This window comes from Scyliorhinus torazame, chromosome 17 (assembly GCF_047496885.1).
Source record: "Scyliorhinus torazame isolate Kashiwa2021f chromosome 17, sScyTor2.1, whole genome shotgun sequence".
In the NCBI taxonomy this organism is placed as follows: domain Eukaryota; kingdom Metazoa; phylum Chordata; class Chondrichthyes; order Carcharhiniformes; family Scyliorhinidae; genus Scyliorhinus; species Scyliorhinus torazame.
The window spans coordinates 89880837-89899459 of NC_092723.1; the positions used below are offsets into that span (position 1 = coordinate 89880837).

At 48.2% G+C, this 18623-nt stretch overlaps 1 protein-coding gene across 4 annotated transcripts in view; it reads left to right on the forward strand.

The window, feature by feature from the left end:
- kdm5ba (lysine demethylase 5Ba) overlaps positions 1–18623 on the forward strand; it is a 676108-nt gene that overhangs the window by 548302 nt on the left and 109183 nt on the right. For all 4 annotated transcript variants that reach the window (XR_011935801.1, XM_072480724.1, XM_072480725.1 and 1 more), the window contains exons 23-24: positions 5555–6064; positions 17787–17901. Coding sequence is in view for 3 of the 4 variants with exons in the window: in XM_072480724.1 (XP_072336825.1) it covers positions 5555–6064; positions 17787–17901 (625 nt within the window). In the remaining variant the exon portion in view is untranslated. The remainder of the gene's footprint in view (positions 1–5554; positions 6065–17786; positions 17902–18623) is intronic.

Here is an 18623-nt window from a genome sequence, read left to right on the forward strand (position 1 = left end):
GGCGAAGAGGAGGGCCGGGTACAACCGAGCGAAGGCGGTGCTGCACAGGAAGGGGGTGAAGTTCGGCATGTTGCAGCCGGCGCGACTGTGGGTCACCTACAAGGACCGGCACCATTATTTTGATGGGAGAACATAGAGCCATTCCTGAGGGAGTGTTAGTTATGGGGGATGGATACATGGGGAGGTTTTTACAAATAGTGTTAGGGAGTGTTAGTTATGGGGGATGGATACATGGGGAGGTTTTTACAAATAATAAGAATAATAATCTTTATTGTCACATGTAGGCTTACATTAACACTGCAATGAAGGGTACTCTTTCAAAGGGTCGGTGCAGACTCGATGGGCCGAATGGCCTGTTTCTGCACTGTAGGAATTCAATGTTGAACAATAGATCAAGGTGGATAAATCATCTTGTCCTCATAACGTGCATCCTACATTTTTGAAAGACGTTGGTGGGTGATTGAGGCAGGGGATGCAAATTGTGACATGTAATACTGCCAATGTAATACTCTTGGTCAAGAATGGTCCCAACCTGTTGTGGGGAAATCTATAATTTAAATTAAAATTAGTGAATGTTTAGAAATGCATGGGGTCACCCAGGACATTTAGCACAGGCATGTTAAAGGGAAGCTTTGCTTGACAAATTAAAATATTTTTGACCAATTGAATAGAAAATGTAGGATGTTTAGAATTAATGGATTTTCTGAGGGCATTTGATCAGGTATCTCCCATGTGGTGGGAAGTAATAATCAATAAGAGAATTAAAGTAGAAATGGGCCTATACACTCAATGGGAAGAACCCCTCAGGGTTCAATGCATAATTCCCCAAAAGACCAGCAAGCTAAACCTATAAAGCCCATTAGAATCTTGAGTTTTGTAAATCTGCATGGGGTATGTGTAAAGAAGTGAAAATGAGTTTTGTATAAAACATAACTTCAACCAGATTCAACTAATACTTCAACCAGACTTTCATCACTTCATTCCACAAGCTTTGGGTACCCCATTATAAAAAAGACATGAAAGCCATAATGTGGTTTCCACCAGGATGATGCATAAGTTGAAAAACAAATTACAAATATATTGGATATACTCTGAGCGAGGGCTTGAGAGAGGAACGGCGGTGGGAGAGGGAAGGGCAAGAAGAGCTGAAAGTGGAAAGGTCAGGGAGAGAAGCGGTGAATGGTAGAGAAGCAACGAGCAGGAAGGTAGGGAAGTGAGAAAGCCAGCAATCGTGATGGCCGGGGAGAGAGAAGCATGCAATGGGAGGGTTGGGGAGCAGGATGAGTAGTGAGTGAAGGGATCAGTGAGTGGGAGAGGAAGGGAGTGGGAGAATCAGTGAGCAGGTTGACTGCGGGAGGGGAAGCAGGCAGGAGGGGCAACAAGTGGGTAAGTCCACTCCAAAATGGCACCTATCAGGTCTCACAACTGTATGTCAGCCTAGCACAAAATGACACAAAAGCTGAAATCCCAACTCTAAGCGTGAATAAGGGCCCCATTACATCCACGATGTTACAACAGGGAAACTTAAAATAGGGACTTATTTTATATCAAGTATATGAAACAGAGAGGCTAAATGGAGATTAACAGGTTTTTTAAATGATGTAATTTTGATAGCCTTTCACTATTTCCTCTGGAGAGTGATGTATAAATATCATGGTATGTTTCAGAGACATTTATAGTGCAGTATTGTTTGAGTTTGCAATGCTTTGCCACCATTGATTCACAGAATCGCAGAATAATACAGTGCAGAAGAGGCCCTTCGTCCATCAAGTCTGCACTGACACATGAAAAGCACCTGACCTGTCTACCTAATCCCATTTCATACAATTTACAGTGCAGCTGGAGACCATTCGGCCCATCAGGTCTACACCAGCCCTATGCCTCCACCCTATCCCCGTAACCCAGTAACCCCACCTAACCTTTTGGAAACTAAGGGGCAATTTAGCATGGCCAATCCACCTAACCTGCACATCTTTGGACTGTGAGAAGAAATAGGAGCACTCGGAGGAAACCCACGCAGACACGGGGAGATACTGCAAACTCCACACAGAGAGTCACCCAAGGCTGTAATTGAACTTGGGATCCTGGAGCTGAGGCAGCAGTGCTAACCACTGTGCCACCGTGCATTTGCCAGCACTTGGCCCATAGCCTCGAATGTTATGATGTGCCAAGTACTCATCCAGGTACTTTTTAAAGGATGCGAGGCAACACGCCTCTACCATCCTCCTAGACAGTGCATTCCAAACCATCACCACCCTCTGGTTAAAAGGGTTTTTCCTCAAATCCCCCCTAAACCTCCTGCCCCTCACCTTGAACTTGTGTACCTTCAAGACTGACCATTCAACACATGGGAACAACTACAAAGAACAAAGAAATGTACAGCACAGGAACAGGCCCTCCGGCCCTCCAAGCCCATGCCGACCATGCTGCCCGACTAAACTACAATCTTCTACAGTTCCTGGGTCCGTATCCCTCTATTCCCATCCTATTCATGTATTTGTCAAGATGCCCCTTAAATGTCACTATCGCCCTGCTTCCACCACCTCCTCCGGTAGCGAGTTCCAACCACCCACTACCCTCTGTGTAAAAAACTTGCCTCGTATATCTACTCTAAACCTTGCCCCTCTCACCTTAAACCTATGCCCCCTAGTAATTGACCCCTCTACCCAGGGGAAAAGCCTCTGACTATCCACTCTGTCTATGCCCCTCATAATTTTGTAGACCTCTATCAGGTCGCCCCTCAACCTCTGTCGTTCCAGTGAGAACAAACCGAGTTTATTCAACCGCTCCTCATAGCTAATGCCCTCCATACCAGGCAACATTCTGGTAAATCTCTTCTGCACCCTCTCTAAAGCCTCCACATCCTTCTGGTAGTGTGGCGACCAGAATTGAACACTATGCTCCAAGTGTGGCCTAACTAAGGTTCTATACAGCTGCAACATGACTTGCCAATTCTTATACTCAATGCCCCGGCCAATGAAGGCAAGCATGCCGTATGCCTTCTTGACTACATTCTCCACCTGTGTTGCCCCTTTCAATGACCTGTGGACCTGTACACCTAGATCTCTCTGACTTTCAATACTCTTGAGGGTTCTACCATTCACTGTATATTCCCTACCTGCATTAGACCTTCCAAAATGCATTACCTCACATTTGTCCGGATTAAACTCCATCTGCCATCTCTCCGCCCAAGTCTCCAAACAATCTAAATCCTGCTGTATCCTCTGACAGTCCTCATCGCTATCCGCAATTCCACCAACCTTTGTGTCGTCTGCAAACTTACTAATCAGACCAGTTACATTTTCCTCCAAATCATTTATATATACTACAAACAGCAACGGTCCCAGCACTGATCCCTGCGGAGCACCACTGGTCACAGCCCTCCAATTAGAAAAGCATCCTTCCATTGCTACTCTCTGCCTTCTATGACCTAGCCAGTTCTGTATCCACCTTGCCAGCTCACCCCTGATCCCGTGTGACTTCACCTTTTGTACTAGTCTACCTGTTCCCTATCCACCCTGTCCACGCTCCTCATAATCTTGCTGATTCATTTATAGAAACGTAGAAAGCAGGAGTAGGCATTCAGCCCTTCGTGTCTGCACCACCATTCATTATGATCATGGTTGATCATCCAATTCAGTAACCTGTTCCTGCTTTCCCCCATATCCTTTGATCCCTTTAATTGGATACATAGTTGAAGCGGAAGAAGGTGGAAGAGAACAAAATACTGGGATTAGCTTTGAATATGGCTCTAATCAAGAGCTGGCAATTAAATGAATGTGCTGCTCAACTAGAACATAGAACGTACAGTGCCGAAGGAGGCCATTCCGCCCATCGTACCGCTGCATCATCACCTCGCGGCTCTTAAATTCAATCCCTCTGTTAATGAACGCTAGAACACCAGAGGCCTTCTTCACAGCTCTATCCACTTGAGTGGCAACTTTCAAAGATGTAAGAACATAGACCCCAAGATCTCTCTGCTCCTCCACATTCCCAAGAACTCTACCGTTAACCCTATATTCCGCATTCATATTTGTCCTTCCAAAATGGACAACCTCACACTTTTCAGGGTTAAACTCCATCTGCCACTTCTCAGCCTAGCTCTGCATCCTATCTATGTCTCTTTGCAGCCGACAACAGCCCTCCTCACTATCCACAACTCCACCAATCTTCGTATCGTCTGCAAATTTACTGACCCACCCTTCAACTCTCTCATCCAAGTCATTAATGAAAATCACAAACAGCAGAGGACCCAGAACTGATCCCTGCGGTACACCACTGGTAACTGGGATCCAGGCTGAATATTTGCCATCCACCACCACTCTCTGACTTCTGTCGGTTAGCCAGTTCGTTATCCAACTGGCCAAATTTCCCACTATCCCATGCCTCCTTACTTTCTGCAGAAGCCTACCATGGGGAACCTTATCAAATGCATTACTAAAATCCATGTACACTACATCCACTGCTTTACCTTCATCCACATGCTTGGTCACCTCCTCAAAGAATTCAATAAGACTTGTAAGGCAAGACCTACCCCTCACAAATCCGTGCTGACTATTCCTAATCAAGCAGTGTCTTTCCAGATGCTCAGAAATCCTATCCTTCAGTACCCTTTCCATGACTTTGCCTACCACCGAAGTAAGACTAACTGGCCTGTAATTCCCAGGGTTATCCCTAGTCCCTTTTTTGAACAGGGGCACGACATTCGCCACTCTCCAATCCCCTGGTACCACCCCTGTTGACAGTGAGGACGAAAAGATCATTGCCAACTGCTCTGCAATTTCATCTCTTGCTTCCCATAGAATCCTTGGATATATCCCGTCAGGCCCGGGGGACTTGTCTATCCTCAAGTTTTTCAAAATGCCCAACACATCTTCCTTCCTAACAAGTATTTCCTCGAGCTTACCAGTCTGTTTCACACTGTCCTCTCCAACAATATGGCCCCTCTCATTTGTAAATACAGAAGAAAAGTACTCATTCAAGACCTCTCCTATCTCTTCAGACTCAATACACAATCTCCCGCTACTGTCCTTGATCGGATCTACCCTCGCTCTAGTCATTCTCATATTTCTCACATATGTGTAAAAGGCCTTGGGGTTTTCCTTGATCCTACCCGCCAAACATTGTTCATGCCCTCTCTTAGCTCTCCTAATCCCTTTCTTCAGTTCCCACTTGGCTATCTTTTATCCCTCCAACGCCCTGTCTGAACCTTGTTTCCTCAGCCTTACACAAGTCTCCTTTTTCCTCTTGACAAGACATTCAACCTCTCTTGTCAACCATGGTTCCCTCACTCGACCATCTCTTCCCTGCATTTCATTTAGAGCTGGTACCCAGGAAGTGGAATCTACAGTATTGTTTTGTTGTTTCACTTTCAAAAAGGGGATTCAAATTTTGATATTGGGGTGGGGTAATTACATGAAGTAAGCCTGATGATGGTGGGAATGCTGATTGCTATGATGTAGCTGATCAGTGAGAAGTCATCTTGTATCAGAATGTCATGCAGATGTAATTTGTTTTCTGATTTATAGGCAGTAATTTGTTTTCTGATTTATAGGTAGCAACTTTCAATGAAGCCAGACTGAAGGAAATGGAATTATTTCGCTCCCTCCAAACAGCAAACTCCATTAAATTGCTCTCTGATGCAGAGTGTATGGAAACAAAGGTGTGTGTTTGTAAGAAGGCTGCAACTGGCTCCATGTTGCAGTGTCAGCTTTGCAAAGACTGGTTCCACAGCAGCTGTGTCTCAACAGTGAATGTTCACCATGGGGAGCTGCCCTGGCTCTGCCCACTCTGTCTGCGATCAGAAAAACCATCATTTGAGCAAATGCTTCCACTGCTCTCGACACTGCAAAAGATCCCTGTCCGATTGTCAGAGGGTGAAGCATTAAATTATGTTTTTGAACGAGCTATGAACTGGCAACATCGGACAAAACAACTTCTTAGCAGAGATGAACTACGCTTGGCCCGAATGACCTCACAAGTAGCAATCCAGACTTGCCAGGGAATCTCAAAACAAATGGCTGCCACTGAACTAGAGAAACGAGTGGCTGAAGGTAACTTGCAGGTGAGACTAGAGTTAAGTAAGTATTTTGGAGTTACGCCATTCCCTTACCTGGAAAGTACAATTATTCTAAACTATTTCTTTCAACGGCAGCTCTTTTTGTCACTTGGAAATTAAGTTTAAAGGCCTGCCTTCCCACTTGCAAATAATCTTTATAAAATTCTACTAAGTTTAATAATATTAAATCCTGTAAGCATTCCAATTCTGGGTTTTATAATCCAGAAGTTGTAACTGAAAAGCCCAGGTGAAGGACCAAGGCTGATTGACTGGTTTCCAAATTGGACTTTAAAAGCCTGATGACATGGATTGTGAGGAGCTCCATAGTTTGAGGTTTCTGGCAGAAAGAAAAATGCGTGAAAAGAAAATGTCTGATGAGTCTATATGCAAAATTCATGTTTGCAAATTAGGAGTAGCAATAAATTGAGAGACTGTGGCAGGATTGATAAAATAGCAAAATGAGAAAGATTGTTCAGGGGAGAGACTAGGAGGAATTTGGAGCGAGAGGGAAAATCCTCTATTGAGGAATAAGCTTTTCTTCTATCCTGACAAGTTGTATGCAACGGAGGTGTTGTACACTATCCAGAGGAATTGTGGGCAACCTGCTGCCTGGGGGCCACGTGCAGGTTCTGCGTGCGGTCTACGAGACATTAAGTTGATCGTGATCATGTGCAGGGTTGCCACATTCTGCTGATTTCTGTCCGTGTAGTTTTTATTCTTACAGGTATGACTGAAATGATATTTCAACCATAGAACATGACATACCAGATCGATTCCTTAGACTATGTTGAGTTGCTCAACGCACTGAAAAGTAGAAAAAGTCTTGGGGGTGGCACGGTGGCACAGTGGTTAGCACAAGGGACACGGGTTCAATTCCAGCCTTGGGTCACTGTCTGTGTGGAGTTTGTACATTCTCCTCATGTCTACGTGGGTTTCCTCCAGGTGCTCCGGTTTCCTCCCACAGTCCAAAGATGTGCAGGTTTGGTGGGTTGGCCATGCTGAATTGGCCCTTAGTGTCCAATGGTTCGGTAGGGTTTCTGGATAATGAGGATAGGGCGGGGACAGGGCCTAGGTAGGGTCGGTGCAGAAGCAATGGGCTGAATGGCCTTCTGCACTGTAGTGATTCTCTGATTCTTCTACGAAGTGGCGCAGCAACCAATAATCATTAAATAAAGTAATGACGGGGATGGATGAAGGGAGAAAGAAAACAGAATGCTATAAAAATTGCCCACAATTCCATACAGACTCATCAAATGAGTGACATTTAACTGAAAATTGAAAAGCCCTAAACATAATATCTATTAAGAAGTCTACTCAAGTAGATGAGATCCAGAATCCCCAATACGGCCATTTTATACTGGCAGTACGCAGTGCAAGAACTTTGTCCAAACCCTTTTGCATGGGGCTCAGTATACAGATTTCTGTACGTGTGTAGAAAGTCATTTGGAGAGAAAAATAATTGTATCTAAAGGTTCATTTACTAATTCTCAGCTGGCTTTCTTCTTGATATCAATGACCTTCCTCCAACCATCAGTCAGTACTATCTATCTATCTCCTCTAATTTGAATCTATACTGAATAACTTCCTGAACAAATCACATCATCTGGTTTTTCTCCATCAATCACACTATGAATCACAGGATAGCACATACAGAAGCCACTCACCTATATTCTGCGCCAACTCTTCTGAAGAGCAATCCAGTTAATTCCACTTCCCTGCTCTATGTGTTGATAAGCAATGAAAACCTGGTTTCCTTCTATTCTTCAAAGACAGATTCTGGTGTCTCTTGCAAGTCCAGTTGCTAGCTACCAGGTTATTCCTTGAACCATAATGCAGTAACTTTAATATTATTGGGCTCACTATTTAGCTGAACTTCTCCATCAGTAACTCAAGTCTCCACAAACCAGGTCTGTCCAAAAGATCAATAATGCTCTCTCTTTGGGTGCCTATTTATTCCTGCCTCGAGTCCGTGCAAAGCTGCAGTTCTATGGTTACCAGCTGCCACATGGCACTTTGTCCAAAATACATTCTTCATACATGAACCTAATTCGAGAGTGTTGACAGTAATCCATGCCGCCGTGCCGTCCCTGGAAGCAAAGGTAGTCCCATAGGGATTCTGATAGCCATGCACATTGAGATAAAGAATGACATTTACAAATGAAGAGGCAACAATATCTGAGACATTTCCCCCATAGGGCTGAATTTTTATAGAAACTGTCACACATATTTGAATCTCACAAGAGCTTTCTCATCTTCATGAGAGTTGTGCCACAGAGTTAAACCACTTATTGTGTAACCTACAGCCAACTGGAATAGGGATTAGGATAGCATGAACGCATTGAGGTTACTGAGGTTACAGTCAAATCAGCCAGAAATTCATAGAATTTACAATGCAGAAGGAGGCCATTCGGCCCATAGATTCTGCATCTGCACTGGCCCTTGGAAAAAGCACCCTTAAGAACACGCCTCCACCCTATCCCCGTAAACCAGCAACACCACCTAACCTTTTGGACACTTTTAAAAAAATATATATATATTTTATTAAAGTTTTTCAATCACAATTTTTTCCCTTCACACATCAAACAAAAGAAAAATTAAAAGTACAAGTAACATGATAACTACAATCTAACATTGAGTAACTAACTAGCATGGTAAACTAACCAAATAACATAAAATGAAACACCCCCCCCCCCCTCCCCCCCCCCCCCCCCCGGGTTGCTGCTGCTGGTCATCTATCTTCCCTCTAACGTTCCACTATGTAGTCGAGGAACGGTTGCCACCGTCTGGTGAACCCTTGAGCCGATCCTCTCAGCGCAAACGTAATCTGCTCCAGTTTTATGAACGCCGCCATATCGTTTATCCAGGCCTCCAGTCCGGGGGGTTTCGCTTCCTTCCACATGAGTAAAATCCTACGCTGGGCTACTAGGGACGCAAAGGCCACGACATCGGCCTCTTTCGCCTCCTGCACTCCCGGCTCATCCGCAACTCCAAATAAAGCTAACCCCCAGCCTGGTTTGACCCGGACCTTCACTACCTTCGCGATCACTCCCCTCCAATACCCCTCCAGTGCCGGGCACAACCAAAACATATGTGTGTGGTTTGCCGGGCTTCCGCCGCACCTCCCACACTTGTCCTCCACTCCGAAGAACCTGCTCAACCTTGCTCCCGTTATGTGTGCTCTATGCAGCACCTTAAATTGGATCAGGCTAAGCCTGGCACACGAGGAAGAGGAATTTACCCTGCTTAGGGCATTAGCCCACTAACCCTCCTCAATCTCCTCCCCGAGCTCTTCTTCCCATTTTCCTTTCAGTTCGCCCACCAGCTCCTCCCCCTCTTCTCTCATCTCCCGGTATATCTCTGACACCTTGCCCTCCCCGACCCACACCCCCGAAAGCACTCTATCCTGGATCCCCTGTGTCAGGAGCAATGGAAATTCCCCCATCTGTTGTCTTGTGAACGCCCTCACCTGCATATACCTAAAGAAATTTCCCCGGGGCAGCTTATACTTTTCCTCCAGCTTCCCCAAGCTCGCAAACGTCCCGTCTATAAATAAATCTCCCACTCTCCTAATTCCCAGCTGGTGCCAGCTCTGGAATCCTCCATCCAGCCTCCCTGGGGCAAATCTATGGTTGTTCCTAATTGGGGACCCCACCAAGGCTCCCAGCACACCTCTCTGTCGCCTCCATTGACCCCAGATACTTAATGTTGCCGCCACCACTGGGTTTGTGGTAAATTTTTTTGGTGAGAGCGGTAGTGGCGCCGTCACCAGCGCTTCTAGACTCGTCCCTTTACAGGACTTCATCTCTAGTCTTTTCCACGCCGCTCCCGCTCCCTCTATCATCCATTTACGAATCATCGCCACATTGGCGGCCCAGTAGTAGTCGCCCAAATTCGGCAGTGCCAGTCCCCCTCTGTCTCTACTACATTGTAAGAACCCCCTCCTTACCCTCGGAACCTTCCCTGCCCACACGAAGCTCGTGATGCTCCTGTCTATTTTTTAAACAAAGGCCTTAGTGATCAGTATAGGGAGACATTGGAACACAAATAGGAACCTCGGGAGGACCATCATCTTAATTGCCTGCACTCTGCCCGCCAGTGACAGCGGCTGCATGTCTCACCTCTTGAAGTCCTCTTCAATTTGTTCCACCAGTCGTGTCAGATTAAGTCTGTGTAAGGTTCCCCAGCTCCTGGCTATCTGAATCCCCAGGTATCGAAAGTTTCTTTCCACTCTCCTTAACGGTAGGCCATCTATCCCTCTACTCTGGTCCCCAGGGTGTATCACAAAAAGTTCACTCTTTCCCATGTTAAGCCTATATCCCGAGAAATCTCCGAACTCCCTCAATATCTGCATGACCTCTGTCATCCCCCCCACTGGGTCCGCTACATATAGCAGTAGGTCATCCGCGTAGAGTGACACTCGGTGTTCCTCTCCCCCTCTAATCACCCCTCTCCATTTTCTGGAGTCTCTCAGCGCCATGGCCAGTGGTTCAATTGCCAACGCGAACAGAAATGGAGATAGCGGGCATCCCTGCCTTGTTCCCCTGGACAGACGAAAATACTCCGATCTTTGCCGACCCGTGACCACACTTGCCGTTGGAGCCCCATAGAGGAGCTTGACCCAGCTAACAAACCCATCGCCGAACCCGAACCTCCTCAGCACCTCCCATAGATACTCCCACTCCACCCTATCAAATGCCTTCTCTGCATCCATTGCCGCCACTATCTCTGCCTCTCCCTCTACTGGGGGCATCATTATCACCCCTAATAGCCGTCGCACGTTGACATTTAGTTGTCTCCCCTTTACGAATCCTGTCTGGTCTTCATGCACCACCCCCGGGACACAATCCTCTATCCTCGTTGCCAGCACCTTTGCTAGCAATTTGGGGTCCACATTTAGCAGTGAGATAGGCCTATAGGACCCGCACTGCAGCGGATCTTTATCCCGCTTCAAAATTAGCGATATCGTCGCCTCCGACATTGTCGGGGGTAGGGTCCCCCCTTCTCTGGCCTCGTTAAGGGTCCTTACCAGCAGCGGGGCCAACAAGTCCACATATTTTCTATAAAATTCCACCGGGAACCCATCTGGTCCCGGGGCCTTCCCTGCCTGCATGTTCCCCAGCCCCTTGGTAACCTCGTCCACCCCAATTGGTGCCCCCAGGCCTTCCACCTCCTGCTCCTCCACCCTCGGGAACCTTAATTGGTCCAAAAAGTGCCGCATCTCCTCTTTTCCCTCCGGGGGTTGGGACCTATAAAGTCTTTCGTAAAAGGTCTTAAACACCTCGTTTATCTTCCCTGCTCTCCGCACCGTAGCTCCCTTTTCATCTCTAATTCCCCCTATCTCCCTCGCCGCTGTCCTCTTTCGCAGCTGATGGGCCAACAGGCGACTAGCCTTTTCCCCATATTCGTATCTCATCCCCTGTGCCTTCCTCCACTGCGCCTCCACCCTCCTAATGGTCAGAAGGTCGAACTCCGTCTGGAGTCGTCGTCTCTCCCTGTATAGTCCTTCCTCCGGGGCCTCCGCGTATTCTTTATGTACCCTTAAAATATCCCCCAGTAATCTTTCCCTTTCCTTGGCCTCTATTTTCCCTTTGTGGGCCCTGATGGAGATCAGCTCTCCTCTGACCACCGCCTTTCGTGCTTCCCATACTACTCCCACTCGGACCTCCCCGTCGTCATTGGCCTCCAGGTATCTCTCGATACACCCCGCACCCTTCCACAGACTCCCTCATCTGCCAGCAATCCCACATCTAATCGCCAGAGTGCACGCTGCTCCCTCTCCTCTCCTAGTTCCAGGTCCACCCAATGTGGGGCATGATCTGAGACAGCTATGGCTGAATACTCAGTTTCTTCCACCCTCGAGATCAGCGACCTTCCCAATACAAAGAAATCTATCCGGGAATACACCTTGTGAACATGGGAGAAGAAGGAGAACTCCTTGGCCTTCGGCCTAACAAATCGCCATGGATCCACTCCCCCCATTTGATCCATAAACCCCTTAAGCACCTTGGCCGCTGCCGGCCTTCTTCCGGTCCTACATTTAGATCTATCTAACCCTGGGTCCAACACAGTGTTGAAGTCTCCCCCCCATTATCAGGTTTCCTACCTCCAGGTCCGGGATACGTCCCAGCATCCGCTTCATGAATCCCGCATCATCCCAATTCGGGGCATATACGTTAACCAACACGACCTCCGTTCCCTCCAGTCTGCCACTCACCATCACATATCTGCCTCCGCTATCTGATACAATGCTCCTAGCTTCGAATGATACCCGTTCCCCCACCAGTATGGCCACCCCTCTATTCTTTGCATCCAGCCCTGAGTGGAACACCTGTCCCACCCATCCTTTCCTTAACCTAACTTGGTCCGCCACCTTCAGGTGCGTCTCCTGAAGCATAGCCACGTCTGCCCTCAGTCCTTTCAAGTGCGCGAACACTCGGGCCCTTTTAATCGGTCCATTTAGGCCTCTCACGTTCCACGTGATCAGCCGCACTGGGGGGCTACCTGCCCCCTTCCCATGTCGACTAGCCATCACCCTCTCTAGGCCAGTCCCACGTCCCGGTTCCGCGCTCCCACCCGTTCCCCAGGTGGCGCATTCCATCCCCGACCACCCTTTCTTTAACCGGTTCCTCTTTGATTTCTGCAGCAGCAACCCAGTTATCCCCCCCCCTCTTTCCCCCCCCCCCCCCCGCTAGATCCCCATCTAGCGTGATTGCTCCCTCCATATTACTTCCGAAAGTCAGCTGACTTCAACTGACCCCGGCTTCTCCCGCTCACTCCTTGACCCCCCCCCCCCCCCGTGTGGGGAACTCCCATCTACCTTTTCAAACTGGAGGCCTGTGACCAGTGGTGTGCCTCAGGGATCGGTGCTGGGTCCACTGTTATTTGTGATTTATATTAATGATTTGGTTAGTAAGTTTGCAGATGACACCAAGATTGGTGGCACAGTGGATAGTGAAGAAGGTTATCTAGGATTGCAACGGGATCTTGATCAATTAGGCCAGTGGGCCAACGAATGGCAGATGGAGTTTAATTTAGATAAATGTGAGGTGATGCATTTTGGCAGATCGAATCAGGCCAGGACCTACTCAGTTAATGGTATGGCGTTGGGGAGAGTTATAGAACAAAGAGATCTAGGAGTACAAGTTCATAGCTCCTTGAAGGTGGACAGGGTGGTGAAGAAGGCATTCGGCATGCTTGGTTTCATTGGTCAGAACATTGAATACAGATATTATTAAACTGGAAAGAGTGCAGAAAAGATTTACTAGGATGTTGCCGGGACTTGATGGTTTGAGTTATAAGGAGAGGCTGGATAGACTGGGACTTTTTTCCCTGGAGCGTAGGAGGCTTAGGGGTGATCTTATAGAGGTCTATAAAATAATGAGGAGCATAGATAAGGTAGATAGTCAACATCTTTTCCCAAAGGTAGGGGAGTCTAAAACTAGAGGGCATAGGTTTAAGGTGAGAGGGGAGAGATTCAGAAGGGCCCAGAGGGGCAATTTCTTCACTCAGAGGGTAGTGAGTGTCTGGAATGGGCTGCCAGAGGTAGTAGTAGAGGCGGGTACAATTGTGTCTTTTAAAAAGCATTTAGATAGTTACATGGGTAAGATGGGTATAGAGGGTTATGGGCCAAGTGCGGGCAACTGGGACTAGCTTAATGGTAAAAACTGGGCGGCATGAACTGGTTGGGCCGAAGGGCCTGTTTCCATGCTGTAAATTTCTATGATTCTATACCTTGCGCCTATCTTCCCGCCATCACCTTTCTGGCGCGGGAACAAGGACAGTACGCCCCGTATTCTCTATAGTTGTCCCGCCCCTTGTGGCGCAGCTCCCTCTGCCGCCCCACTCCCATTCCCCATCCCCCGCCTATGTCTCTTCTTACCCCCCCACCGGCGCCCACATTTCTTAGTGTCCTCCCCTTCCCAATTTACATCCCTATATACATCGACAGTGTCATTTCCCCTCTAACATCAGTCCCTCAGTTCCGATCCAGTTTCTCGTTTTTAATAAAGGTCCATGCTTCTTCCGCCGTTTCGAAGTAGTGATGTCTCTCCTGGTACGTGACCCATAGTCGCGCCGGCTGCAGCATCCCGAACTTCACCTTCTTCTTGTGTAGCACCTCCTTGGCTCGATTAAAACTCGCCCTCCTTCTCGCCACCTCCGCACTCCAATCCTGGTACACCCGTACCACCGCATTCTCCCATCTACTACTTCGTACCTTTTTGGCCCATCTCAGAACTACTTCTCTGTCATTGAAGCGATGAAATCGCACGATTGTCGCCCTAGGTGGTTCTCCCGCCTTTGGTCTCCTCGCAGGGACCCGATGAGCCCCTTCCACTTCCAAGGGGCCCGAGGGGGCCTCAGCTCCCATCAGCGAGCTTAGCATCGTGCTCACGTAAGCCCCGCAGTCCGCTCCTTCCACTCCCTCGGGGAGACCCAGGATCCGAAGGTTCTTCCTCCGTGCTCTATTTTCTAGGGCTTCAAGCCTTTCAATGCACTTTTTGTGGAGCGCCTCGTGCGTCTGCGTTTTGACCGCCAGGCCCAGAATCTCGTCTTCGTTGTCCGTCACCTTCTGCTCCACCACGCGGAGCTCCGTCTCCTGGGTCTTTTGTGCCTCCTTAAGCCCCTCAATTCCCTGTAGCATCGGGGTCAGCACCTCCTTCTTAAGTAGCTCCACACACCGTCTTAAAAATTCGTCTTGGTCGGGCCCCCATGTCGCCTGGGCTTTCTCCGCCACCATCTTACTCCTTTTTTCCTCCTGTCCCTATCCTCGAGGATTCTTCGCGATGTAGCCGCCGCCGCCGATATTTTTCTCATTCGTTGGGGGGGACTCCCTGTTATCTCACCCCACACCGGTTTTCGTCTTGAAAAAATTCCCCGTTGGGGCTCTTAAAAGAGCCCGAAAGTCCGTTTGAGCTGGAGCCGCCGAAACGTGCGGCTTAGCTGGACATCGCCGCAACCGGAAGTCTCCTTTTGGACACTTAAGGGGCAATTTAGCATGGTCAATCCACCTAACCTGCACATCTTTGGACAGTGGGAGGAAACCGGAGCACTCACGCAGACACGGGGAGAAAGTGCAAACTCACACAGAGAGTCAGCCGCGGCCGAAATTGAACCTGGGACCCTGGAGCTGTGAGGCAGCAGTGCTAACTACTTATTGATCTTATTGAATCAGGTTCAAGGGACTGAGTGTCCTATTCCCCCTAATTTGTATGTATGTATGATGCCAGATCCTCCCAGTCCAACATATTATCTACCATATCAGGAAGGCTGTAGTGACAACATCATGCTGGGATTCTCCTTTTCGGAGCCTGAGTGGTGAATTGGGACTGGTCTCCGCTGTCGCTGAGACCGGGGCCCTGATACAAGTCTCACTCCTTAACCATTGTTACAACACCTTGGGCTAGTGTGTGGTCAGTACCAGCCCCACAGGTCCCAGTGACCCAATACAAGTGAGTTAATCAATAATTCTTGCAAAGTTTCCGAGATCTTTGGCCCGTGTCTGCTCCAGTGACTTACAGGAACCATGGGCGAAATTCTCCGTAATCGGCGCGATGTCCGCCGACCGGCGCCCAAAACGGCGCAAATCAGTCCGGCAACGCGCCGCCCCAAAGGTGTGGAATCTTCCGCATCTTGACCGGCCGAGCCCTAACCTTGAGGGGCGAGGCCCGAGCCCGACTGATTTCCGCCCCGCCAGCTGGCGGGAAAGGCCTTTGGTGACCCGCCAGCTGGCGCGGAAATGACATTGCCGGGCGGCGCATGGTGGAGACCGTGGCGAAGGCGGAAGGAAAAGAGTGCCCCCACAGCACAGGCCTGCCCGCGGATCGGTGGGCCCCGATCGCGGGCCAGGCCACCGTGGGGGCACCCCCCGGGGCCAGATCGTCCCAGGACCCCGGAGCCCGCCCGCGCCGCCTTGTCCCGCCGGTAAGCGAGGTGGTTTAATCCACGCCGGCGGGACAGACATTCTAGCAGCGGGACTTCGGCCCATCCGGGCCGGAGAATCGCCGGGGGGGGGGGGGGCCCGCCAACCGGCGCAGCACGATTCCCGCCCCCGCCGAATCTCCGGTGCCGGAGAATTCGGCAACCGGTGGGGGTGGGATTCACGCCAGCCCCCCGCGATTCTCCAACCCAGCGGGGGGTCGGAGAATCTCGCCCCAAATCCAATATGGCCTCGCCTCTCGTTGGCCTATCTACATACTGTGTCAGGAAATCCTCCTGCACACCTTGGACAAAAACGGACCCATCTAAAGTACTCGTTTCCAGTCAATATTTGGAAAGTTAAAGTCCCCTATAACAACTACCTTGCTGCTTTTACTCCGATCCAGAATCATCTTTGCAATCCTTTCCTCTACATCTCTGGAACTTTTCGTAAGGCCTATAGAAAACCCCTAACAGGGTGACCTCTCCTTTCCTGTTTCTAACCTCAGCCCATACTACCTCAGTAGACGAGTCCTCATCAAACGTCCTTTCTGCCACCGTAATACTGTCCTTGACTAGCAATGCCACCCCTGCCCCTCTTTTACCACCTTCCCTGAGCTTACTGAAATATCTAAACCCCGGCACCTGCAACAACCATTCCTGTCCCTGCTCTATCCATGTCTCCGAAATGGCCACAACATCGAAGTCCCAGGTACCAACCCATGCCGCAAGTTCACCCACCTTATTCCGGATGCTTCTGGCATTGAAGAAGACACACTTTAAACCACCTTCCTGCCTGCCGGTACACTCCTGCAACTTTGAAACCTTACTCATGAACTCACTGCTCTCAACCTCCTGTATACTGGAGCTACAATTCAGGTTCCCAAGCCCCTGCTGAACTAGTTTAAACCATCCCTCACTTTAAACCACCTTCCTGTATGCCGTACACTCCTGCTACTTTGAAACCTTACTCATGAACTCACTACTCTCAACCTCTTGTATACTGGAGCTACAATTCAGGTTCCCAAGCCCCTGCTGAACTAGTTTAAACCCTCCCTCCTTTAAGGGCATCTTGACGAATACATGAAGGGATGGGAATGGAAAGTGCAAAAGGTTTTAGTTTAGATCAAGCATCATGATCGGCGCAGGCTTTGAGGGCCAAAGGGCCTGCTCCTGTGCTGTACTTTGTTCTTTGTTCTTTCAAGCCCGTTAATTGCATGCATTTGCATGTTTTAACTTCCATTTACATGTTCCTGCCGGTGGTGGTGGGTAGCGCACTACTGCCACTGGCAGGAAATGGAGCATAGCAATGGCCGCCAAATCTGTTTTTTGGGCGACCCGTCATCCTCCAACTGATTGGGAATTCTAATACCAGTGTTGCGCAATCCTCCAATTGAAAGGTGGATTCAGCCGTATAGGTCACAAGTCATTATAGGTGGCAACCACTGTCTTAATGCATTTGCACTTCATATCCAAATGGTATCTGACCACAAAAAACATGATTTTCATGAGTGGCTATTATTTTGAGAATAATGAATCACGTTATTTGAAGGGTCAGAAAATGGGGCGGGTGGGGTACAAAAGCAATTACAAAAGCAAAATACTAAGATGCTAGAAATTTGGAATAAAAACACAAAACGCTGGAAATATTCAGCAGGTCTGGCAGCGTCAGTGGGAGAGAGAAGCAAAGTTAATGTTTTATAACTGCTGTCAAATTATATGCTATGATTACCCAATGTTTTCTCTTTCTTCCCTGCCCCTACAACCACAGCCTGGGTGAACATAAATTCACACTTATCCATTTTCCATTCAGGTGAATTCTGGCAATGAGAATGAGTTTTTTACTGAAGTTTGTAATAGCAATCCATTTGAAAAGGAGAAGATGGTAGGATACGGACCTTCATGGCAGACCTGCATTCCAGCTCAAGGTTTGTACTTCTATTATCAAGTGAGAATGTAACATATTTTTCCAGCAGAGGCATAATGCTGTATCTCAACTTCACAGTCTGGCTCTTCAGTCTCACATTTTCATCAATCTAACCCACTAAAAAAACTCAATTCAAAAATACGAACTTCCTTTTTTTCCTTCCTGCCTGACACATTTGCAAAAGTGTACTACGTCCCAAAATCTGGAAGGACCCGAAAACTGGCTACATTCGAAGCTGGTGCATGGGTAGCAATTTGAACAAAACCCTTCTATTCTTTAATTTTCATACTTGATTTAATGTATTATGCACTAGGACCCCAAATCTGGCACAAGTCTGGTCCCGTGCTTCCGGATATGGGGTCCAGTACCTGTGCCTACCTGTACAGTGTGTTGTATTGTATGGTGATGGAGTGACAAGGAGGATGGCGGTGATAATAGCGATGACAGCGGCAAGTAGAGCTGCTTCCAAAAAATGCAGTTGACCTAAAGTTCAATTGCTAATACTGGGCTCCTGTAGCCAGGACTGTTGTTGAGCATATGCAGAAGGTATACAGATTTCTCTCAAAACTACCAGTGTCATGCGAGTGGAAGGCAACAGTAGGCATTCAACTAAGCCACATTGTTTTGTCTTTACATCGATTTCATGTATGATTGCATCGCTGCCAGTATCCATGGAAATAAAAGGTTACTAAGTACACAGTACCACAAACATGAAGAATAATT